Genomic DNA, 26,351 nt, shown 5'->3' with positions numbered 1-26,351 from the left:
GGTGGTAATCATCAATAATTATGCATACAATGTACGATTATATTATACGGCTACGTTTGGTTGAAAGGATAAAATAAACTAATGATTAATATGTAAATGATAAAAAAAATGATTGTGATAGAAAAGTAATATATCATGTAAGATAGTATTATGTTTGGTATTAAAAAATATATTTTAAGATTTTCAAACGATAATTTGAATAGCTAGGAAAAAAATGTTCAGACCTCGTAATACGAACCAAATTTGTAAAATAATATTTAAACTATTTGAGTTCAAGTACATCTAAATCGAAACAAATTCGAGCCTTAAAAATTATGATATCCTCGTATTCTACTTCTTCTACACCCTACCCCTCAATGCCAAATTGCACAAGGCCTAAAGATAATTATGCATACAATGTATGATTATACTGTACGACTACGTGTGGTTGGAAAGATAAAATAAACTAATGATTAATATGTAAATGATAAAAAAAAATGATGGTAATAGAAAAGTAATATATGATGTAAAATAGTATTATGTTTAGTATGATTTTTAATAATAATATAATTTGTAATTTTTGGATGAAATTACGAAATTACCCTTTTCTTTATTTTTTTTCTTTACTCCGGCGACGACAGGCGGTGGTCCGGCGACGTCCCGAAGACGGAGGTGGTCTGACGGCCGGCGGCGTTCCGACAGTCGACGGCTGGTGGTCGGCCGGAATCGGCGGCGGCGGTCGGCCGGACTCGGCGGCGGCGGTGGTCGGCGGTCGATCGGTAGAAGATTGTGGTGATGAGTTTGAATTTAAGAGAAGGGTAAAATTGGAAAAATAATATGGATTAAAAGTGAGATAAATAATTCTAAGAAGTGAAGAAGTTTGATTTTAACCCACTAATATAACCTAATCATTCATAGAAAAACTTGACCTGGTTAAATAAAAAACGTACTAAACAAGTTATTAGGAGTTTAAAAAAAAAATTAAACCAAGCTAATCCTACAAACCAAACGCAGCGTACAGAATGTGTTTCAATGGTGTTAATGTACAACTCAAACAAAAAAATAATAGCGTACAATGAATGGATAATTTTTACAAAACAGGGAAAAAGAAAAAAAAGAAGGCGGCATTTGTTCAAAGCAGTAATGCTACTACAGAGCAAATATGGATTTCTAATAAAAAAAATATATAAAAAAATTAGTTGCCATTAGAAAGGAACTACAAAATGTACAGAAAAATGCCAAAAATCGGTTCTCTTGTACCTTAAATTACATACCCGATGAGGTTCTGTTCATCCTCTGAGCACCCAATTTAGGAGCAGCTGGTTTGGTTCCTCTACCTCGCCCGGATGACAAAGGCTTCGCTCCAGTGGTTGGTGGTGGAGCTGCGATGGATGCCCAGAGGTCATCATCAGCAGATCCACTAGATTTCAGATTCAAAGGCTTGGAAGATGTTTTAGGAACTGGGGCAGCTATAGCGCCCCATGGATCATCATCAACTTTGCTGGATTTCGAGTTTAAAGGTTTTGATGTAGATTTTGGAGCAGGATGTGCTACAGAACCCCAAGCATTACTATCATCATCATCATTGTTGCTTGTCTTTAACGCGCTCTTCAGTCTCGAGCTGGGAACTGAACCGAACATTGCATCGGGTTAGAAGTAAATCTAGAGTGATCTTCCACGCCCTAGCGTGCATCATTATGTGATTATATGAGTTCAAGTACCTGTTTTCAAGTCATCCTCTTTGGAAGTATTATCTCGAGACTTCGGATGTGAGACGGGACGTTTTTTAGCAGCTTGGATGCTTGCAAGAGCTGAAGATGGATTTAATTCCTCCAACGGCTCAATATCATCCCAACCATCTTTGTCTTCATCAATGCCATTTTCGAGTTCACCCCACCCATCAGTTGATGTAGGGGATGCGGGTGGAGGATGGTCGGTGAATTCAGTCAAGTCAGAATGGGAATTTACACGCACCGATGATACATTTGCTGTATCCATCACTGTGGCATCAAAGTATCAATGTCAATGCAGTGTACTGGCCAACATGCTAGTAAGTGCAAACAAGGGCAGAAATAACAACTAATTAGAGACTTATCATTCCTGAGTGCAAAAAAGGGCAGAAATAACAACTAATTAGAGACGTATCCTTGCAGGATAAGTCAATCTAAAATACAAGAGGCAAAACAGTTATTTTTTTCAATGCAAAAAGAGGTAGAATGCGCACCAGGGCTGGAATTGGAAATTGATGAAGTAAGAGGTGCATTTTTTGTGTCCGATGCAGCAAGGGTATTCTGTTCAGAAGGTTTGCCTTTAAGAGTCAAAGAGCTCATAGCCCATCTGCATCAAAATCCGTAAAGTGATACCAACAGCGAAGGCAAATCTCTTTACGATGAAAAGAGTAGACATTTTAGTTCAAAAATATTAGATCCTGCAGTTATATTTAGTGGGTGGGAGAAAACAATACGACTTCGATAGCAGCCATAGAACCATGAAGGGACGGCTAAAAGAATAACAAACAGGCAGGTGACAAAAATTGTTCGCCTCAAAAAGTGTCAGAAAGTATAACACCCTTCTTTTGAAAATCCAATCATCCTCCGATACAATTTTTATCACAAGTACAGATACAAATTATTTTTACCACAAATGTCATCCTTTCTACAAGTAAACCCCATCAAGAATATCAAGGATTTCCAACCACGTACCTTTTACTACATTCTTCACAGATATTATAATACAAGTTCAAGTCGATAAAGCATCAAAGGGGACCTTATAAATTGTTAATTTAAACTAATTCCAGTGGCAATGAGGAAAGATATATTAGGCTCCATACCTCATAAAATTCCAAAAATTACAGACTCAAACTCAACGTACCCAAGTAAACCAGCATTTCCAGGTATTGACGAAATTCCTGCATCTGATGAACCTGTGGTGGCTCCAGTGCTTGTCTAAAGGAACCAAAAGATACCATTAATCCTCAAATCAAAAGAGAAAAAAAAAAAAAAGGAAGGACTAGTCAGTAATTTAGGATCCGATTCATTGATCAAATCTTGCGATTGTGACAGCAGAAAGCAAACATAAATAGCATGCACTGTTGTGCAATTAAGTCTTTATCTTTTTCCCTATCAGACGGGGCTTGATTAAGTTATGAATCACACTGTTCTTCAGAATTTTTCGCAAGCTTTAGCAATAATTCATATCCTTTTACCAATATGCAGGAAGTAATACCACAACAATCAGGTACACACCTTATTATGGTATTGTTTCACTAATTGCAAAAACTGTTCAACAGCCTGGAATGCCTTTGATCGAACATCACTGTCCCAGCAGAGGAGTAAGAAAAGATGAAGTATAAAAAGTCTAATAAGATGAGAAGCCCATGACAAAAGGCATCAAATGTGCATTAAGTAAAAATATAAACATATATTAATGACAAGGAGTTGTCAAGGGTACAAAGCAAAAAATCACAGGGATAAGAAGCAATTAGAAAATGGAGACAAGGAAACGGAAGAAAATAACACTTTCCTCCGGCATTAAAGTCAGCACGCCTAAACAAAAAGAAATATATACATGAACACCAGTATAGCTTGCAGAATTTGGAAGTAACAAGTTCACCAGTAGGCAAGATCATCTATATAAAAGTGGGTGTGTGTGTGTGTGTGTGTGTGTGTTTGGAGATAGCCAGCGTCACCAAACTAAGAATATTTGTTCTCCTGAAAAAATTCGCAAAGATTGAAAGATGGTGTCCTACAATTTGATGTCACAAAATTCAACTCTGTATTATCTTGAGAAACGTAAAATGAAATATTTTGAAAAAACGGCGTAATATCAACCTTTCCCTTTAATTCAGTATTAATGCTTCCCCAAGACCAAAAAGTTTCTACATGGTGCTCAACCTCATGAAGCATATTCAAGGTCAACCCAGAAAAACTGTAGAAAAAGCAATCAAAAGATTTGTATAAAGGTGACATCCGATGTCAATTAATTCAAGATCAGCTCACTGGGGAGATTCTTAAGAACACATAAACAACAAAAAATAAATATGGAAGCGAGAAATTAATACTCTCTACCAGACAATCAAAGTAAAATAATACCTGTCAGCATCTATGGTCAGGATAACAACATTTGGCAAAATTCGAGTTGCAATCTCATTGACATCATAATAAGAACTAGTGGCACATAAAGCCATAATACCTGACACAAAAGAAAGTAACAATATAGGAGAGATGAGAGGTGGGGCGAGGGGAACTTGGAAAGGGTAGAGAATTCATTTTGACTAATAGAGGGACAAAAACTTTCTTTATAAATTCTCTTCGGGTAAAAGACTAAAAAGTATATGGTGTAAGAAACCAACTCTAGGACAGTAAAGTCTTCCTGCTACAAGGTCAGAAAAAGAGTAAAGTTTTACCTGCTCCTCGAGCAGGAGAAAATGTATCACGCAAGGCTCGAACTGTAAATGCATTTATCAGAACTCTTTTCCTTGTCTGCATTACAGTAAATTCTTGAGATGTTAATATTGGAACCAAAGATTTATTTAGTATCAAAGGATATAAGTGCCAGAAACATCTGAAAGGTCAGAAAAAGGATTATTGTATAAGAACCATTTGATACTGACCCCCTCATTCAGGTGACTCGCAATATTTCCAAGTAATATGGTTGTATTTGTTCTGATTGCTGGTTCTTCATCAACCTACAAGAGTAATAAAATTAGAATAACAAATTCGTAGAACGGTAAAAATATCAAAGGAAGTCATAGACGTAAAAGTTTGCGAAAATTATAGCATATCTGATTAAGAGACTGTTTATTCAACATATATGAGCACATACCTGAAGCTTTGAAAGAAACTTTAGCAACGATCCCGATATAGTGCGCTGAGAGAGCTGTGAAAAGGTTAAGCCAGGAAAAATTCAAGAATAATTTAGTTTTGGCTTGAACATCAGCTTGTACATCCCTTGAAAGACAAAGAGCAGTTACCTTGGGAGCCAAGACAAGCATAGATTTCAGGGTCAACTCTCTTAGAAAAGCTGAAGCGTCAGAAAATCCATTAGCGACGTGAGGGTAAACCTGCAATAAAACATATTTTTTTCCAAAACTCCGACCGATTTATTTGTGCATCAAACAGAGTGGAGATTTAACATTAAGAGTATTTATCTTGATTATGAGCCTTGTTTATACTTGTTCATCAACAGTTTGAGCAGATAAGGCCTCGCCATACTGATCGATATGCTGAAGAAGACCAACTCGCATAGCCCGATCATTAGATGCAAAAAGTTTGACAACTGTAGGCAATACCTACGAATGAAAAAACCAAGTTTAACTACAAGAATAAGCAATATGAAAGATTGAAATAAAGATATAAAAGATAGTTGCCTTATGGCTATAATCTTCTGTCGAAAGCCAAGAACCCAGTTTCAACAATGCAGTCAATGCAGGTGCAGCAGCTGAACCAAATTCAATGGCGGACGCTAGTAATGGAAGCAACTAAAAAAGTAAAACTTTAGTAAATTCAGTTGTAAAAAATTAAACAGATCATGGAACTTCATAAACACCACCTTTTTCAGCACTATTTGGCGAGGCAGCTGCTCTGCAAGATTTGGAAGTTTACGAAAAAAGTTATCCTTTTCTACACTGTCCTTCAAGTTAAGAATTTCCATAAACTGGATTGTCTCCACCAACTTGTTTTCAAAATATTCTGCCAACACATAACAAGAAAATTTTAGTCCATTAAATAAATAGTCCACAAAAAAGGTTACTCATAATCTTGAACCAGCGAAATCAAAATATATTAATTGTGTCAGCAAAAATCAAACCACCATCTTTATGGAGAAACAATGCCGTTATAACTCCATCAAAGAATTTACTTTAGTTTACTTAGCAAATCTAAACCAAACTCATTCACATCCAGATCATGAATGTTTGGAATCCAGGCGCAAATTCAGACGAAATAAATATCTTACAAATAAATGTAAGAATCCCAACGAATCACTAATCTTAACAACCATTCTTATGTCAGGCAGTCATATAAAATTTAATAACAAGGAGCATGGGAGTGAATTATAGATCAGTAAAACCCAAACATCAATGATCAACTTATTCCACAAGTTTAGAAAAACAGGCGACAGAAGAATGCTTGATATCTATTTCTATCCAGGTGAAATTTCAGCTAGTTTTGCCCGCCTTCGACAAGTAAACCGTCAATTTCGCATATAAAAGCAAATAAGAGTGGAATTATAATTGGCATTGGCATATTGTCTTCAATCTTTAAGAGCAAATGTAAATGTTAGTGAAGTTTATACTAACTTAAAAAGGAATAGTTGCAACTAAACATACATCGTCTTTAATTTGTGAAAAATTCAACAGAAGTTGAAGGGCAAAGATAAATGAAACCTGTGTTGAGGAAAGAGGAAATAGTCACATAAAAAGCACAGAAAAACAGTGGCATCTCATAGAGCGATTGAATAATCCAAACTATAACAATCATATTAGATTACTAATCTGTACAAGTATGGTAACCTATACCGTGATTATTTAATTACAAATTAAATAAAAATTCTTGTGCACTCAATATTGCAGCGGAAGTTGTTCAGAGGAAATATTTAAGAAATAAATTCTAACAGGTAATGGAGGTATAAACATATCTATTAAGTAATATGAAGCAGTAAAGAATTCTGTCAGGTAATGTCAAGCTAACATCCAGTCCAGATAGAAAAATTGTAAAATAATTCAGCCAAATATACTGAAATATCAGAAGAAAAAACATACCGCCATTTTCCAGAAGCTTTGACGAATTCAACCTGCGAGAGGGCATAGAACTCAAAAGCCGCTGATAATCTGGAAGTAGAGACTGGGACAGACCAATATACAATTCCAAAAGTTAACCAATTATCAAATCGAATGAAACTTGAAGCAATCACTGAACCAAAAGAATTCAGGATTGCATAATAATTACACAATCCGAGAATAACAATAAATTCTGAATACCAACTGGAACTATACCCCTGATAAGTTAAAAAAAGCATAAACAAGTATGTTGCACCTTAGGTATGCTAGAAGTATTCCGCAACTCCTCTGTTTTACTCAACTTAGCGCCCGAGAATAGTTCATAAATCAGACAGCCTATCGTTGCAGCATAAAAAATAAAAAAGGAGAAATCTTGGGATAAAGGATGTGTTACAAACTCCAGCCACAATTATAATGCAAACCATAATTTCATTAACGAAAGCAGAAAGATTACACAAGAAAATTATCAATCCTCACAAAGATAATGACCCATAGAGCAGAAATTATTCTAGACAGAATAAACTCTCTCCCTAGAAAGTGCTAGAAGAAACTGTAAACAAAATACACACCTATCGAAATAACTACCCCATGCCCCCTTTTTATTCTCACGCACAAAATAACTAACCCCACCCCATTTTAATTCTAACACATATATTTTATATAGTTCCTATTTGGATACAGCCCATTATCGCACATAAACCCAAACCCACTCCTTCTAAAACCCCGTCACAGAATGTCATGTTTTTTATTTAAATTTTGAAAGAAATAAATATTATAAGTAAAAGTAACCCAAAAGAAAAATAATATTCCTACATCTATTCCAAAGTAATCATCCTTCCATTATTTCAAATTTTGAAAGAAATAAATATTATCAGTAAAAGTAACTCAAAAGAAAAATAATTTCCTACATCGGTTCCAAAGTAATCATCCTTCCATTAGAAAGCTATGTTAACAGAGAGATACGGTGAAGCATTTCTAATGGGAGACGCTTATCAACCAGAAAAACATTCTACAAGGTGCAATTGGTTTTCATCAACCTAAGATTTGTTTTCCTAAGCCACAGATGGATGCGAAAGTATAGGTGGCCTTTTACTCAAAACATTATTTTTCAAAGATTATCTGTGTTCTATTAATTTCAAGAATTTCATCACAAAAAGGAATCTCATAGCGAAATAACGGGATAGCTGCCTTTATTCTATTTATCCAGCAGAGAAAGAAGACAAAAATATTAAAACTCCATCTAACCTCAAATCATATTAAATTAACATCAAGCTGCTTTTGCCTTGCACAAAAATGAGACATTAAACCTAAATTCTCAAGAAGAGAACTGTTTCAGATTTCCATTCTCTCAAATATAAATTTGATGAATCTCAAAGTTAGCTTGGTAAATAATTAACTAAACATCTTATCAGGTGTTGAGCATTCAAATGCACACTTACCTAAGCCCCAAGAATCAATAGCCCATGGTGGAGACTTTCTTACAGCTGCCCAGTCAGATTTTGCCAACTCCATAGACTTGTATTGTGAACTAATAAGCCATTCATATTGCTGTGTCAAAAAATATCAGAAGTGAAGAAATGAAGCATCATGTATTTAAGCTTAAAAAAATCAGCTTTTTTAATGCGGCAATAAAACAGAAGTCAAATTAGAAAAAAATGTCAGATAGATCTTATGAAATATTACCTGGTTCAGTTCGACATAGATATTCTTTTAAAACTTAAAAGCATGAACATTTTCAAAAATTATACGGTTTTCATGCATTTAACCTTAAGTTTCTACTGGCAGGATTTTTTTCACTCATGTCGCGATTTGATGTTTTACTACTTAGCTTCCTCTCAACACACCAAATTAAGAAACACTTTGGAAGTAATCTTCACATAGCCAGACAAGGATGTAAATGAGCTCGCATGATTTTAAGTTTAAGACACACTAACAAGAATCTTGTTCTCCCTCGAAAACCCGGTTTCTCCGAAAGTATACTGTGAAAAAATGTGGAAAACATGGGCTCAAAGTGATAACTTACAAGCATTGGTCCAGTAGCAGCTTCATTATTCCCGTCAAATTCAGATAGAACATCAAATGCATGGAGTTTCCAGTCCAAAGTTTGAGTGACAACAACACTAGCCATGCAAACATTACCATGAACCTGCAATAGGACAACAACGAAGACATAATCCTTGATATAGCTAAAAGCAGGAATACGGTGAAACCGAGGGAGCGCAATTACAAAACAAAGTTTTGTTTTTATACAGATATTCATACACAATGTTAGCGGAGATCCAGTTAATTTACATGCATATAAAGTCACGATATCACATGAACATATCTAGCATTTTCTGAGGCAATTCATCAACTCACAACATAATCACATTCAAGAATCAAGAATTGACACATAGAAGTATAAACATTTTATGACTGCAAATCTAAGGCATCACTCATTTCAAGGCTCATATCAAGTCTTTCTCCTATTCACCATCCGGAAACAGGCTGCCAAGTTATTGGAACTTTTTTAATAAAAATAGATATCATCAATAAAAGACACATTCACAGCAATTATAGCTAGATTGTAGAGCTCAAGCCATGCAACCAGAAAATAATCACATGCAGGTTCTCCCCAAATGGATATGTTAGTGGAAACCGCTGAAACTAGATATAAGATGCATACCAATTTACAATCATTATTTAAAAAGCTCACAGCTTTAGCTATCCGATGAAGTCCCCAAGCAAAGTATTCATCCCTGACACAAGAAGCAACAAAACATTAGAAACATTGAAACATGGCAAACAAGAGGATAAATCTGAGGAAGCTAGAGAAATCCTACGAAAGATGACATGCCAAAGTCGTTTAAACAACAATACACTACTCTACAAAAAAAAAATACAAAGTCGCACGAACTGACATCTGTTGGTAGGACTAAATAATATCTAAGGAACAAGGTATCAATAATTATTGAAAATACACTTAATAAAGCAAACAAAATCCAAATGTTAAACAATGTTATTCAATGCTTGAATGACATCAGAGAAAAAGACTTCAAAAATACTACACCTTTGGCTTCCTTCTAACCCCAATTCCTTGATCTTTTCGGACAGGGGCATAACAGGCTCCGTCACAATATAGATAGTGACCTTTGTGCTTGAACCATCAAAAGTTTCTGCTTCAGTGCTGTGCAGAAATGACAAAATGTTGGGATGCCTGACCTGAAGAAATAAACACAGTTTTAAGTTAAGAAAAGCATAGAGAAACCAAGTGCATCACAAGTGTGTTGGTAGCCATGCTTCAAGAACTGTGAAAAACATGAAGAAAAGGAAAAAGAAAAAAAATTGGAAGTCGTATTACAGAGTTTTACAGCTTGACAATAATATTTCATCTGGACACATGAATTTTTATGCTAATTTCATCAGAAATACGATGCATTAGATGCGCCTGCTCTTTAAGCAAAATAATCTGCATCATTTTGGGTTAATAACATAGAACTGTATGATAGCTTTTCACATCAAATAAATTTCAGAACTCAACTGGAAACCAGAGAAGAATGGCTCTTAAAGAAGAAGCTCAATTATTTCAATCAATAGTTTCAAAAATTGATTGGCAAAACCGAAGCTCACCGTTCGAAGGCGTTTGACACCGTTACGACCAGCAGTTAAATGCCCATCATTCACATTGCTTCCGGAAAGAGAAAATATCGAAACAGGAGCCCCATCTTCCTGTTTGGTAAGATGAAATGGATGAAGAGGCGAAAAGTAGAGCCCTTTATTTTTATCAGGATTGCCATTGAAATACGATTCAGAAAGTACCAAACAATTTCAATGAGACAAATAACTGGAGAAAGTTGACCACCGACTACACAATAAATAAACCTTAAATACCGGCATAAGCAAGGGAACCTTGAAAGTACTACATCGGCACACCATATATGTTTCGAAAAATAATCTTCCAACAATGAAAAAGCAATGGCCTAAAATCCACCCCGAAACAACAAAACAAACCATAAATTGTGTTTCTATGATTATTGGCTTATGTAAACGTTACGACCACTCCACCACTCATGCCATGTCATGTACACCAGTCGCCCATGTCAGACCACTAGTATCATCAATGTGACGTGGATGTATAGTCCCAAGTCTTGTAACGCAAAAAGGATTATGTACTTATGATTATCATAATGACATAGCTTATATTAGCAACTAACTAATCCCATCCATTATTCCACCCTCTCTCTTCTCCAAATTGATCTTCTAAACTTATTCTTATTGTTGCAGAAAGTAAGCAGCCTTCAGTTGCAATGAGCACTGATATAAAAATCGGCCTAGGCGGCGCCCAGTCACTATGCCGAAGCCGTCTGCCTAGAAAAAGGGTTAATCAGCCAGTCTAGATGTTCTAGTCGGCCGGCCTAGACGGTTCTAGGCAGTCCTACACGAGGCTAGGAGGCTAGGCCTTTTATTTTTTATTTTTTTGCATTTATGGTTTTTTTCAAGTTTCTTGGTCTTTTAATTTAAATTAAAATTTTAATTAAAAAAATGAAAGGTAATTTTTTTTATATGTCCTAACCCAAAATCCAACAAGAAATGTGATTTGTTGATTTGTTCTAACACATCAAACTTAATCTTATCTTCGATCTAGAGCCACAAAACTTTACGAGGATGATTTTGCATCCACAGAAGAGAATGATCACAATGATGATATTGACTTAATTTAAGAAATGATTTAATATCCTAAAATAACAAAAAATCATCTTACTTTCTATTAATCATGTTCTTCCCACCTATATTAAACAATGATTTAATAGCAAAAAAAAAAATTAAAGCTATTAATATATAATGTTACAAAATATTATAAAAATTAATTTAAAAAGATTGTGCAGACGACTATGGTCCACCTACCATTTTTTAGAACACTGAGGATGAGTAACCACCAAACCAGATTAAGCCACTAAACATAGGGATATTTAGAAAAATGGACTTGGTCAACCATTTTTTTTTTAATCGACCTCCCAAGTGCATTTGAAAAGTGAACGGAAGCATAACTATTTTCAGCCTTCAAATCCTACTCCAAATTTCAACTAACATGTAAAAACAGGGGAAAATTATGAAACTAGTTAAGCCACAGATGCTGAAATTTAAAGTTTAGCCCCATATTTTTCCCAAAATGCAAGTTTCAACTTTGTAAATAGCTTCCCAACTGAATTCTAATTCCACCCTTATGATACTATAACTATTAACTACCACCTCAAGAAGCTGGAATTAAACAAAGCAGAATTCGACAGTACTTCAAAGAAATCAATCAACTTCAAAAGAATAAACCAGTAAAGCACGAGATGGAAAAGATACGAACTTTGGAGGTTCCATGGCTGTGCACCCAAGATCCCCAAGCAGAGGAGTAAGGCTCGCCGATGTCGTACGGAAGATCTTTCAGGCCGGTACCGGATCCGCCGACCACCCCTTTCAGAAATTTAAACATCCCTCAAAGCCCGGCTCCTGATCCAGGAAACCGATGCAGAAACTCGATCTACAACGCAGTAAACGGGATTTGGCGCGCAGAGCTGGACGCGATCGGAAGGAGCGAGGGATTTTACTTCAATCGTTTGATCGCAGTTTCTGCGCTCGCTCCAAATCCAATGCCCATGCCACGTGATGACTTTGGCTAACTGTGGACTGGTAACCCGAATAAGGCCGTTAGCCCATATTACATGGATGGATCAGTGGCCCAATATATTTATTTATTTATATATTTATATTTATATTTATAAACGTGTGTATTTATCTTATGGTATATATATATATATATATATATATATATATCATTTTTTATTGACCTTATTACACTTTCATATCATTTCATCACTTCATCATACGATACAAGTTATATTTTACTTAATTCATTCACTATTTGTCCATCACGTTTAGCTTGAGCTCACAATCCGATCTAACAAATCTTTTTTCATTTCATGAATATATTTCTTACAAGATATTAGCAAAGAGTAAGAGTTACCAAGAGGTCAGATAAAAATTAGATCATGCATTGTGAAAAGAATTTTAGTTGTTATAACATCATATGCACTATTAAAATCAAAGTTGTAAATGGCGGGAGGCGGTGGAGAGACGGTCGGCGACCGCCTACCGCCTCGGCCGTCTAGGCGGTTGAATTTTTTTAAGTAATTTTTTTATAGATAATCATGTAATATAATAATTTTTATGTAAAATGTGCAATTAAATAATGTTTAAGCTCAAAATAAAATATCATCTAGATAATGTGCAATTAATAAAGATTCATCATCATATTAATGTTATTATGCTAACGAAATAATATAACTTTTTTTACCAAAAAAACTAAGTTTAAATTTTCAAAGTTTCAATCAATTATCCATCATTAGAACAAATAGTAGACTAAACATAATTAATCTTCCAAATCATCTACATATGCACCATCTACTATATTCATGATCCTCTCATCATCGAACTCAAAATCAACATTTTCTTCATTCTCCTCCTCCGATGTTTTGAATCATCATTAAATTCTCTAATAAAGATGTTCCTTGCACTCCTCCTTGGATGTAGCACTTCATCCACTCCCGAGGCCTCTGCTACCATTCTCCAAGTAAGTCCTGAACACGGCTCGACCTCATCTTCATCACCATAATCGATAAGCCAACCTTGAGCTTCACTATCTTGAGAGGATAGAAGCAAATCTCCACCTATTTCTCTTTTACTCTTCTTCTTTAAAAGATTAGCATGGAATTTGACATATACAAGATCATTCAATCTTGATGTCTCAAGCATATTCATTTTCTTAGTATGTATCTAAAAATTTAAAACCATTGTTAAAAAAAATGATAGATAACATAATTTAAGAATTAGTTCTCAATATTTATCCCTTCAAATTGACTCCAATTTCTTTCACACCCCGATGAACTACTTGTCCAAGAGAGAAATCTCATTGCCATTTTTTGTAAGTTTGGAGTGTCACTTCCATAATTGGACCACCATCCAACTTAAAAAAGCAAAGAGGAAAAAAATAAGTATACCAAAGATGGGTAAAAAAAATACATGTACTGACTTGAATAAAAATAAAGGAAAAAAGATTTACGCGAGTCAAAGTCATGGTACACATCCACCTTCTCATATGCCGCGACCGCCATTTTTCTTCCAAAGTTTACAGATTTACTCTTATATTTCAGCAATTCATCATTAGCAATGGTAGATCGCATGTCCTCGTCAGTGGCAAACTGTAACGTATCATATTTTTTACTACTTAAAATTTGCAGAAAAATAAAAAATTTCTTAATTATAAAATAACTCTCAATTTCGATTTAAAATAAACTGTACGTCTCAAGGTGGTTGCAACCAAAGAGCTAAAAATAAATTTTGCCAAAAGTATCTAATTAAAATCTCGTAACCTGTAACATGAATCAGAGTATTTTGATCATATCATAAAACTTAAAACATGGCGGTCCTCGGGTTTAGCCTCCAGCTCAGTCCAAGCCAGCTCCTTGGTCCCCACCCCTAGTCTCCTCAAAATCATCCTCACCTGCATCGATCAAGTCTAGTGAGTCTAAAGACTCAACACGTATAAACTGGAAGTAACGAGTAATACGTAATAAAATCAAATGCAACTTTAAAATAGAACATACATACGGGGACTTGAACTTGCATAAATAAACTTGAACATACGTACATAAATACATAGACGTGCCATAACATGAAACTTTTCTCAAACGTTCTTGCATACTTGTACATACTTGAACATAAATAAACTTCATCATTTTTGCGTAGAGGCATGTTTCAAAGCAAGTGACCCGTAACATAAATCGTCTGATCAGACTAAACCACAATACTGGGCTGACAGGGAAGAATCCACTGCCACATACATGAGATCCCCGTTCATGCTTTAACGGGTGGATTGGTCCTCGTTCATACTTTAACGCTTTCCAATCCTGATCTAAACCCGTTCATACTTTAACGGGGTGGGTTGGTCCCCGTTCATGCTTTAACGCTTTCCAACCCCATACATAAATTGGTCACAAGACATTTAGCATACCTCAAAAACTTGAAAATATTTTCTTTGCACGTCGAACATACTTACTTGGCGTTGAGGATTCGTTAGATCTCACTTGGGATCACTGCTGCACATACTACTATAAGTTCAAACACTTATCTTGCATAACTTATACCTAGGTAACTCGTGCTCGCCACCGAAGTAAATAAATAGCTTAAGACATTCTAGATCACTCGGGACTTGACCTCGTTTAATAATCGTACTAAGCCATGATATAGAATCCCAAAATAAATCCTATATTATTACATAAATAAATTTTTTAACCATCGTACTAAACCATGATATAGAACCTCGAAACAAATCCTTAAAAAAAAATTATTTAAAGAGGGAGGTAGTCCGGGTAGGCACTGGAATTTCGCATTTTTGAAGGAAAAAGGACACGGACTCCGTGCCGGGGTCCGAGAAGGGGTCCGGGTACCCTCTGTATTTGGAAATTCACTAACTTAATCATTCACCCTTTCAATCCAAGCCTAAGGACCATGAACCAATACCTCAAGACTCATCCTAGGATACTATTACATTGATTCAAACACGTACAAACACCCCAAATGTCCCTAAGCATCGACAAGTAACTTCAATACGACAATAACTCGTAATTCGGCATCATTTCTCTTCCTACGACTTCTGTTACATCCCAAGCCAATCCCGACCCAAACGAACCACCAAATAACACCTAATACATCCCATAAAATATCTAAATGCAGTAACGATCACCCATCGATCCCCAACGAAGCCTGCAACAATAAAACTTCAAGAACACATCAGTATCATAATTCTCTGAAAACGTAGTTTGAGCAGTCCCACGAAAATAATCATAACTCACTCATTTTTTATCCAAATAATTGAATTTACTATCAAATCGAAGGTAACAAAAAGTTCTACAATTTTCATGTTGAAATTTGTCTCAAAATCACGACCGAAAAATCGAAGTTTTAAAAATGACAGCAAAAACGAGATTTGTGATCCAAAAACTATTTCAAAATTGATCCAAACATCATTGCTCAAACTTCTACACATCACACATGTATTTTTACGCATAAATAACAACACAACGCATAATATAACGAGATCGATGCATAAACGAAAGAATATACGTGCCTTTAAATCTTTAACGTTACCGAAACGACGACTCCGAAGCGGAAAGGAAGCGAGGGTTGAACCGGGACGAACGTGAAACTATTTTCTTTGAAGAAAACACTAAAAAACCTTACTAGAATTTCAGAGGAAAAGGGCGGCTGCTCTTGGCAATAAGAACCCTAGCTTTTCTTTTAAAAAATCTGAAATAGGGTGTAGAGAATTGTGTGTGTGTTTTTACGATTTTTAGTGTGTGTAAAAGAGCGTGTGTGCGTGAGTTTTGTGTTTAATTAGGGAATTAAATGGTTTAATTACACAATTAAAAATATTAATTAAAAATGCTAATAAAAAGGCTAATTAAAAATGTTAATCCTCACTACAAGCCAAGTCCCTAATTTAAAATAAAAAACACACTTGCTAAACTTTAAAAGTTTTAAAAATCTTAAAATCACTCAATTAAATAATTTAAGATTTAAAATGCTAAACTAAATAAATTATTTAAAATGTCCCAATCTTAACTTAAAATGGAATACCACGTTTTAAAATTATCAAAAATCGTCCCGGTCTCTTCTCCTTGATCCCGCATCGAATAATCGCCTGAAACATGAAACTCGAGAAAATATTTTAACGTGCATCACATAAACATTAAAATAATGTAATTTAAATAAATCATGCATCACTAAGATCATTTTAAAGTGAAATAAATGATTTAACGATTAAATAATTGCATGGGTTTTACGTGTACTGAATTTGGGCACTACAGTTCCTCCCCCACTTATATAAATTTCGTCCTCAAAATTAAATCTTACCAAACAACTCCGGATAGCGAATCCTCATATCTGCTTTTCACTCCCAAGTGGCATCCTCCACTGATTGGTTCAGCCACCGGACTTTGACCAACTTGGTTACTTTGTTCGAAGTCTCCACTCCTGTCTGTCTAGGATTTGAACAGGTCTTTCCTCATATGACAGGTGTGGAGCCAACAATAACGGTTCATAGCTCAACACGTGCGAATGATTAGCTAGGTATTTCCTCAACATCGAGACGTGGAACACATTGTGTACCCCGACCAGATTCGGCGGGAGGGCAACATGATAGGCTAATGTCCCAACTCTATCCATAATATCGAAAGGTCCAATAAACCTCGGACTCAGCTTGCATCTTTTCCCAAATCTCATAACACCTTTCATGGGTGATATCTTTATAAAAACGTGATCACCTACGGCAAACTCGAGATCTCTTCTCCTCTTGTCAGCATAACACTTTTGACGACTCTGGGAGATCTCTTCTCCTCTGCAGTTTGCTGAACTATCTCTGGACCAAGTTTTGCTCTTTCACCGACTTCATCCCAATGAATTGGCGATCTGCACTTCCTTCCATACAATACCTCATAGGGAGTCATACCAATGGATGATTGAAAACTGTTATTGTAGGTAAACTCCACTAGAGGTAGCTTAGATTACCAAGTACCATAGAAATTGATCATACATGCTCGCAATAGATCCTCCAAAATCTAAATCACTCGCTCAGATTGGCCATCTGTCTGTGGGTGAAAAGCTGTACTGTATAGCAACTTCGTCCCCATGGTTGCATGTAAGCTCTTCCAAAAGGACGATGTAAACCTCGGGTCCCTGTCGGACACAATTGAAACTGGGATTCCATGCCACCGAACTATCTCCCTGATATAAAGCTCTGCATACTGCGTCATGGAGAAAGTTGTCTTCACTGGCAAGAAGTGTCCCGACTTAGTTAGTCGATCCACTATAACCCATATAGAATTAAATCCTCTGACTGATCTCGATAACCCAACTACAAAGTCCATGGCGATATTCTCCCATTTCCACTCTGGGATGGGGAGTGACTTAAGTATTCCTGCTGGCCTCTGATGTTCTGCCTTCACTTGCTGACAATTGAGGCATTCAGACACAAATCTGCGGATGTCTCGCTTCATCCCTGGCCACCAATACAAAACCTGCAAGTTTTTGTACATCTTAGTACCTCCTGGGTGAATTGAATACGAAGATGCATGTAGCCTCTGTCAGAATATCCTCTCTGATCCAATCAACACTAGGCACACATATTCTATCTATGTATCTCACCATACCATCTGACACTGTGTAGAGTACACTGTCCTGGGCTTCGTCTTTCAGCCTCCATTTCTTCAACTGCTCGTCTGAATGCTGTCCTCTACGGATTCGGTCTAGCAAATCGGATTTGACTATCATATTAGATAGTCTGGGGGCTCTGTCCTTGGGATAAATCTCCAACCCAAACCTCTGGATCTCAGACTGAAGAGGTCTCTGTACTGACAACTGAGCTATGACTGCAACTTTCCGGCTCAAGGCATCTGCCACTACATTAGCGTTCCCCGGATGGTAGCTAATCTCACAATCGTAGTCTTTCACCAGTTCTAACCACCGTCTCTGTCTCATATTCAATTCTTTCTGCGTGAAGAAATACTTGAGACTTTTGTGGTCCGTAAATATCTGGCATTTCTCGCCGTACAAGTTGTGTCTCCAAATCTTCAACGCAAAGACAACATCGGCTAATTCCAGATCGTGAGTCGGGTAGTTCTTCTCATGCACCTTCAACTGCTTGGAAGCATAAGCTATTACCCGACCCTGCTGCATCAAAACTGCGCCTAAATCGTGCTTAGATGCATCGGTGTATAACACAAAATCTCCTTACCCTGATGGCATGGCTAACACCGGCGCTGAAATAAGAGTATGCTTCAAAGTATCGAAGCTCTTCTGACATTCGCCACTCCATATGAATTTAGCATTCTTCTTGGTCAATGAAGTGAGCGGCACTGCTATCGACGAAAACCCCTGAATAAACTTCCTGTAGTAGTCTGCTAAACCCAGAAAGCTGCATATTTCTGAAGCATTCTTCGACTCAACCCATTCCTTGACGATTGCTATCTTCGCTTGATCCACCTCAATGCCACTGCTAGAAATTATATGACCCAAAAAATGCTACCTTCTCCAACAAAAATTCACACTTACTGAACTTCGCAAATAACTTGCGACTCTGCAGGATTTGTAAAACCGTCCTCAAATGCTGGTTGTGCTCCTCATGGATCTTCGAGTAAATAAGGATATCGTCAATAAATATTATGACGAACTGATCAAGGTAAGGTTGAAATACTCGATTCATGAGGTCCATGAAAATTGCTGGAGCATTCGTCAGTCCAAATGGCATCACTAAGAACTCGTGATGCCCATACCTGGTCCTGAAGGCGGTCTTGTGCACATATGCATCTTTCACCTTCCACTGGTGATATCTGATCGAAGATCTATCTTAGAGAACACTGTAGCTCCCTGCAACTGATCAAACAAGTCTTCAATTCTAGGAAGTGGGTATTTATTCTTGATCGTTACCTTGTTCAACTCTCGGTAATCGATGCACAGTCTCATGCTCCCATATTTCTTTTTCACAAAGAGCACTGGTGCACCCCACGGTGAGAAACTAGGGCGGATAAATTCCTTGTCAAGAAGCTCCTGAATCTGTTGCTTGAGCTCTAACATCTCAGCTGGAGCTAGCATGTACGGTACCTTAGAGATTGGCACAGTGCCTGGCATAAGATCAATCGCAAACTTCATCTCTTTCTCTGGTGGAAGACCTGCAATGTCGTCTAGAAATACGTCAGGGGAATTCTTTGACCACCGGTACCTCAGATATAGATGGAGTGGGCACATCGGGTGTTGAAATAATGCTGGCCAAGAAAGCCTGACATCCCTTGGAAATGAGTCTTCGCGCCATGCATGCAAGAAATCATGCGAGGGAAACTCCTCCATCTAGCTTGTTCAAAGAGAAATTGCTCCATGCCCAAAGGTCTTACTAGCACTGATCTCTTTTGGAAGTCAATCAAGACCCTATTCTTCGTCAGTCAGTCCATTCCCAAAATAATGTCAAACTCTGGCATCGACAACATTACAGTTCTAGATCAATATCTCTGACCACAGTGGTAGCTAACAATTCTTCCCATGATGGGACTGTCACTGAATAGCTCGCGTCAAGTCCAATAGACATGACATCTTGATGACTAGCGAACGTTTCTGAGATAAAGGAGTGAGTGGCTCCTGAGTCTATCAGAGCCTTCGTGGATAATCTCTTTATGAAAATATTTCCTGAGAGATGTTAACACCACACAAAACTTATATCTCCAAGTTTCTTACATTAACCTCAAGCATAGTAGAAGTTAATATCCCAAGTCATTCAAAAAAAAATCACTAGCACACTAATAATCCCAAATAAAATTCCAACATGCAAGGCAAAAAGTTAGTACTGTACTGAATTAAATATGTTACCAGTCAACATCGTCGTGTCTGGGTTCGCCTCCTGTGCATACATGGCGAACACTCTGTCCTGAGTCGGCTGCCTCCACTGGGGGCACTCCTTCAACATGTGGTCACTTGCCCCGCATTTGAAACACTTGCCTGAACCATATAAACATGGCCCCGGGTGCTGGCAGTTGTACTTTGGGCACACTGGGAAAACAACTGGCTTTTGAGGTGTCCCCTGCTGCTGAATTGGACCCTTGCCCTTTGGCGGTCCCTGATATGGCTTCTTCCCTGGCTGCCCCTGAAACGGCCTCTTAAACTGAGTTCGTTGTTGTTGTAGCTGCGGTGGAGCCTGATAGGGCCTCTTCCCCTGCCTGTCGCCTCAATATCCCTTTGTTCTTGTTCTGCCGCCAAAGCTCTAGATACAGCAATGGCGTAGGTAGTAGGACCATCAACTCGAACATCACGGCGCAAGACCGGCCGCAACCCATCAATAAAATGCCTCGGCTTACTGTGGGCATCATTAGCCATCAGGGGTACAAAGTGACACCTCCTCTCAAACTTCCTGACAAAGTCTGCCACGCTGCTATCTCCCTGCCGCAGCGACATGAATTCCCTGGTCAGACGGGAACGTACTTCTTCAGTGAAGTACTTTGAGTAGAAAACCTCCTTGAAACCATTTCAAGGCAACACCTGCAAGTTGACAGACACTGACGCACTCTCCCACCATAGTTTGGCGTCTCCTGTCAGAAAGAACATGGCACACCTAATCCTATCTGCATCGGTCAGTTCTATAAAATCGAAGATTACCTCGATGGACTTAATCCATCATTCAGCTATCATCGGGTCAGTGGTACGCGAAAACTCCTTCGGATTCATCCTCCTAAATTGTTCATACACAGCCTCAGGTCGGAGCCTCGCCCCTGCATCTACTGCGGCTTGGTTCCCTGCAAACTGTGCGAAGAACGGAGTCATCCCAGCAAGCATCTGAGCTTGCATATCTGGTGGTGGAGGTGGGGGATTGACCATCTCCTCAACTCGAGGCTCTTGGCCCTCTTCTCTTGCTTCCAGATCAATCACACATCTAGGAGGCATACTGTTCCAACAATTTACCCAAAACGTAAATCCAATGTGCATGAATATAGGTATCAATAGCATAAGATGCACGTAATTGAATTTTAATATACACATGCTGAAATTATGACTCAATGCTTACTACATAACATAATTAAAACTTTAAAACTTATAGACTTGAGGTGTGATTTCGTGAGCTTCTTGCGACTGGCAGTAGGCATAACCCTTTACAAGAACACCGCTCTGATACCAACTATAACGTACCTTACTTTTTACTACATAAAATTTGCGGAAAAATAAAAATTTTCTTAGTTATAAAATAACTCTCAATTTCGATTTAAAATAAACTGTACGTCTCAAGGTGGTTGCAACCAAAGAGCTAAAAATAAATTTTGCCAAAAGTATCTAATTAAAATCTCGTAACCAGTAACATGAATCAGAGTATTTTGATCATATCATAAAACTTAAAACATGGTGGTCCTCAGGTTTAGCCTCCAGCTCAGCCCCAGCCAGCTCCTTGGTTCCCATCCCTAGTCTCCTCAAAATCATCCTCACCTGCATCGATCAAGTCTAGTGAGTCTAAAGACTCAACACGTATAAATTGGAAGTAACGAGTAATGCGTAATAAAATCACATGCAACTTTAAAATAGAACATACATACGGGGAATTGAACTTGCATAAATAAACTTGAACATACGTACATACATACATAGATGTGCCATAAGACGAAACTTTTCTCAAACGTGCTTGCATATTTGTACATACTTGAACATACATAAACTTCATCATTTTTGCGTAGAGGCATGTTTCAAAGCAAGTGACCCATAACATAAATCGCTTGATCAGACTAAACCACAGTATTGGGCTGACAGAGAAGAATCCACTGCCACATACATGAGATCTCCGTTCATGCTTTAATGGGTGGATTGGTCCCAGTTCATGCTTTAACGCTTTCCATTCCTGATCTAAACTTGTTCATGCTTTAACGGGGTGGGTTGGTCCCCGTTCATGCTTTAAAGCTTTCCAACCCCATACATATATTGGTCACAAGATATTTAGCATACCTCAAAAACTTGAAAATATTTTCTTTGCATGTCGAACATACTTACTTGGCGTTGAGGGATTCGTTGGATCTCGCTTGGGATCACTGCTGCACATACTGCTATAAGTTCAAACACTTAATCTTGCATAAATTATACGTAGGTAACTCGAGCTCGCCACCGAAGTATAAATAGCTTAAGACATTCTAGATCACTCAGGACTTGACCTCGTTTAATAATCGTACTAAGCCATGATATAGAACCCCAAAACAAATCCTATATTATTACATAAATAAATTTTTTAACCATCGTACTAAACCATGATATAGAATCCCGAAACAAATCCTAATTTTTTTATTTATTTAAAGAGAGAGGTACACGTGTAGGGGTTCGTGTACGGGTAGGCACTGGAATTTCGCATTTTTGAAAGAAAAAGGACACGGACTCCGTGCCGGGGTCCGGGAAGGGGTCTGGGCACCCTCTGTATTTGAAAATTCACGAAAATTCACTAACTTAATCATTCACCCTTTCAATCCAAGCTTAAGGACCATAAACCAACACCTCGAGACTCATCCTAGGATGTTATTACATTGATTCAAACCCGTACAAACACCCCAAACGTCCCCAAGCATCGAAAAGTAACTTCAATACGATAATAACATGTAATTCGGCATCGTTTCTCTTCCTACGACTTCTATTATATCCCAAGCCAATCCCGACCCTAATGTACAACCAAATAACACCTAAATACATCTCATAACACATCTAAATGCAGTAATGATCACGCATCGATCCCCAACGAAGCCTGTAACAATAAAACTTGCCTGCAACAATAAAACTTCAAGTACGCATCAATATCATAATTTTCTGAAAACGTAGTTTGAGCAGTCCCACGAAAATAATCATAACTCACTCATTTTTTATCCAAATAATTCGAATTTACTATCAAATCAAAGGTATCGAAAAGTTATACAATTTTCATGTGGAAAGATGTCTCAAAATCACGACCGAAATATCGAAGTTTTAAAAATGACAGCAAAAACGAGATTTGTGATCCAAAAACTATTTCAAAATTGATCCAAACATCATTGCTCAAACTTCTACACATCACACATGTATTTTTACGCATAAATAACAACACAACGCATAATATAACGAGATCGATGCATAAACGAAAGAATATACGTGCCTTTAAATCTTTAACATTACCGAAACGACGACTCCGAAGCGAAAAGAAAGCGAGGGTTGAACCGGGACGAACGTGACACTATTTTCTTTGAAGAAAACACAACAAAACCTTGCTGGAATTTCAAAAGAAAGGGGCGGTTGCTCTTGGCAATAAGAACCCTAGCTTTTCTTTTAAAAAATCTGAAATAGGGTGTTGAGAATTGTGTGTGTGTGTTTTTACGGTTTTTAGTGTGTGTAAAAGTGTGTTTATGCATGAGTTTTGTGTTTAATTAGGGAATTAAATGGTTTAATTACGCAATTAAAAATATTAATTAAAAATGCTAATAAAAAGGATAATTAAAAATGTTAATCCTCACTACAAGCCAAGTCCCTGATTTAAAAAAAAAAGCACACTTGCTAAACTTTAAAAGTTTAAAATTCTTAAAATCACTCAATTAAATAATTTAAGCTTTAAAATGCTAAACTAAATAAATTATTTAAAATGCCACAATCTTAACTTAAAATGGAATACCACGTTTTAAAATTACCAAAAATTGTCCCTCGTCTCTTCTCCTCGATCCCGCATCGAATAATCGCCTGAAACATGAAACTCGAGAAAATATTTTAACGTGCATCACATAAACATTAAAATAATACATTTAAATAAATCATGCATCACTAAGATCATTTTAAAATTAAATAAATGATTTAACTATTAAATAATTACATGGATTTTACGTGTACTGAATTTGGGCACTACACAAAAATTATCTCAACACAATTCAAAAACTCATTCATGACATTGGTGTCATTTGATATGCTTGAATCTTTGAAATAAAAAAACGGATTCAATAAATAAGCGGCATAATGCAAATGACCATCAAGTCTACCCTTAGAATTCTCATCAATAATCTTCAAAATAGGGATGGCATTTTCCTCTTTTTTGAAAGACTTTTTAATGTCATCTTTGGCTTGTTTAAGAGCACCCAATAAGAATGTCATGGAGGACTTCTTATCACCGTCAACATGACGTAAAGCTTTAACTAAAGAGGTGAAAACATTCAATGATGTGCATAGATGAATATAGTCAAGGCCTTTGCTTTCTCAAGTATTCCGCTAAACTTGAGTAGTTTTCCAATTGCTTCAAGCATGAGGTTGATTGTATGAGTCGCACAAGAGGTCCAAAAAATTTGAGGTTGTGTAACCTTCAATAAATCCGCCGCCGCCATATTGTTTGTGACATTGTCCGTCACTACTTGGACAACATGTTGCGGGCCAATCTCAATGAAATATTTTTCAACAAACTCAAATATATAAACCCCGGTGTGTGCCTCCATGGATTCTTCAATAGAACCAAGGAATGAAGTGCCTAGCTTGCAACTAACACATATATTCATAATGATTCTCCTCTTGCGATCAGTCCATACGTCGGTCATTATGGAACATCCATTTTTCATCCACTCTTCTTCATGTTTTTTTAGAGAAAATTTGGTCCTCTCAATTTCTTGTTTCAAAAGTGGCTCTCTTAAAAGATATTGACTTGGAGGTTTGTAGCCCGGACCGAATTGGCCAATCGTCTCTACAAGTTGTCTAAAACTTTGATTGTCAATTGAATGAAAAGGAATCCCCGTTTCGTATATCCATCTAGCAACATACTCATGCACATCATTTGTAAACTTTAACTTCAAGGCATCATTTATGTTTTGTTGTCTTATCTTCGTTGGATCGATTGCAGATGTCCACTTATCAATAGGACCGAGATTCTTTGGCCTTTTTTTGAATTATCTCCCATCACTTGACAATCACCATCCTCTTCATAAACACATATGTTTACCTCCGCCCTTTCTTCTTTTAATTCTTCCACATTTCGACGCTTTTTATTCTTGCTATTTTCAAGATAGTCTCTCACTCTTTTTTTGTCCTCATCGGATGCTTTAGGACATGCTTCAACTTGTCCTACAATACCCGCAATATGATGCTTCATCCTATAAACTCCTCCTTTAATAAGCCTATTACACAACTTGCATGTGATCCAATCCCTTTTCTCTTTATTATACAACACCCCATATTCCCAAACAATATCATTAGACTTTGACTTAAATTCCAACTCTGGTTGTTTATCTTTTTCCGCCGTTAATCTTCAACAATAAAATAATAAATTAATAATAGGAAAAATTTGATTTTTGAAATCACAAAATCTGAAATCCTATAAAAAAAAGTATGATAAATAATAAATATGCAATGCCTAATCTAAAATCTAAAGATTCTGACTTCCGGCGGCGGCGAGGGGCGGCGGCAAATTGTGTGTGGACTGTGGTGGTTGAGAATTGAGAGTGAAAACATAAAATAAAATAAAGAAAGAGGTGTGTTAGGGTCTTAATATTTAAAATTAGTTGATTTTGACTTGATTTTTAAAATTGCTGACTAAGTTTTAAAATTTATTGACTAGATTTTTAAAATTATTGACTACTGCCTCGCCCGCCGCCTTCGACCCACCTACTCGCCGCCTCGATCAGCCTCGACCAGCCTCAACACCCGCCTCATGTATAGGCGGTGCGGTCGAGGGCCGCCTACCGCTTAGACGGTCGTCTCGACCGCTATTTAGAATACTGATTAAAATAAAGATTGTCAATCCCATTCAAATTTGTTGAAATTCAAAGAGATATCTCGAGTTTGTATATATCAACTGGCATGAATCCAGAAATTCTGAATAAATAAGGAGGACAACAAAAAAAGAATATGCTAATCATTAACTCATGCAAATTTCCTACAATTTCATTTTAATTTAGCAAGTTTGCTTTTAGAAATGAAATTCATTGGTTTAGTGTTAGTAGTCAAATTTCACAGTTGGTGGACAAACAATGAGATATTTTAATTTTTAATCTTTTATCAACAATTT

General features: G+C 37.0%; 1 protein-coding gene and 1 long non-coding RNA gene across 2 annotated transcripts; both read right to left on the bottom strand.

Annotated features, from left to right (window-relative positions):
* Positions 1–1,026: 1,026 nt before the first annotated feature.
* On the bottom strand, positions 1,027–12,423 carry LOC140805133 (uncharacterized). Its single transcript, XM_073161333.1, has 21 exons — positions 12,093–12,423; positions 10,367–10,465; positions 9,807–9,958; positions 9,423–9,495; positions 8,781–8,903; positions 8,197–8,305; positions 7,014–7,093; positions 6,740–6,821; positions 5,530–5,669; positions 5,348–5,458; positions 5,153–5,269; positions 4,952–5,041; positions 4,804–4,857; positions 4,592–4,666; positions 4,385–4,460; positions 4,071–4,170; positions 3,225–3,294; positions 2,851–2,924; positions 2,204–2,316; positions 1,701–1,979; positions 1,027–1,607 (listed from the first exon to the last, which is right to left on the bottom strand). The coding sequence occupies exons 1-21, from the start codon at positions 12,216–12,218 to the stop codon at positions 1,246–1,248; spliced, it is 2,505 nt and encodes an 834-aa protein (XP_073017434.1). The 5' UTR covers positions 12,219–12,423; the 3' UTR covers positions 1,027–1,245.
* A 417-nt stretch (positions 12,424–12,840) lies between these two features.
* Positions 12,841–25,820, bottom strand: LOC140805115 (uncharacterized). Its single transcript, XR_012112275.1, has 3 exons — positions 25,277–25,820; positions 24,880–25,222; positions 12,841–13,247 (listed from the first exon to the last, which is right to left on the bottom strand). It is a non-coding gene; the product is annotated as an uncharacterized lncRNA (long non-coding RNA).
* Between the last annotated feature and the right edge of the window lie 531 nt (positions 25,821–26,351).

Source organism: Primulina eburnea, chromosome 11 (assembly GCF_022965805.1).
Source record: "Primulina eburnea isolate SZY01 chromosome 11, ASM2296580v1, whole genome shotgun sequence".
Lineage (NCBI taxonomy): Eukaryota > Viridiplantae > Streptophyta > Magnoliopsida > Lamiales > Gesneriaceae > Primulina > Primulina eburnea.
Note: the sequence above shows the minus strand (reverse complement) of the source record. Positions and strands in the feature narration are given on the sequence as shown.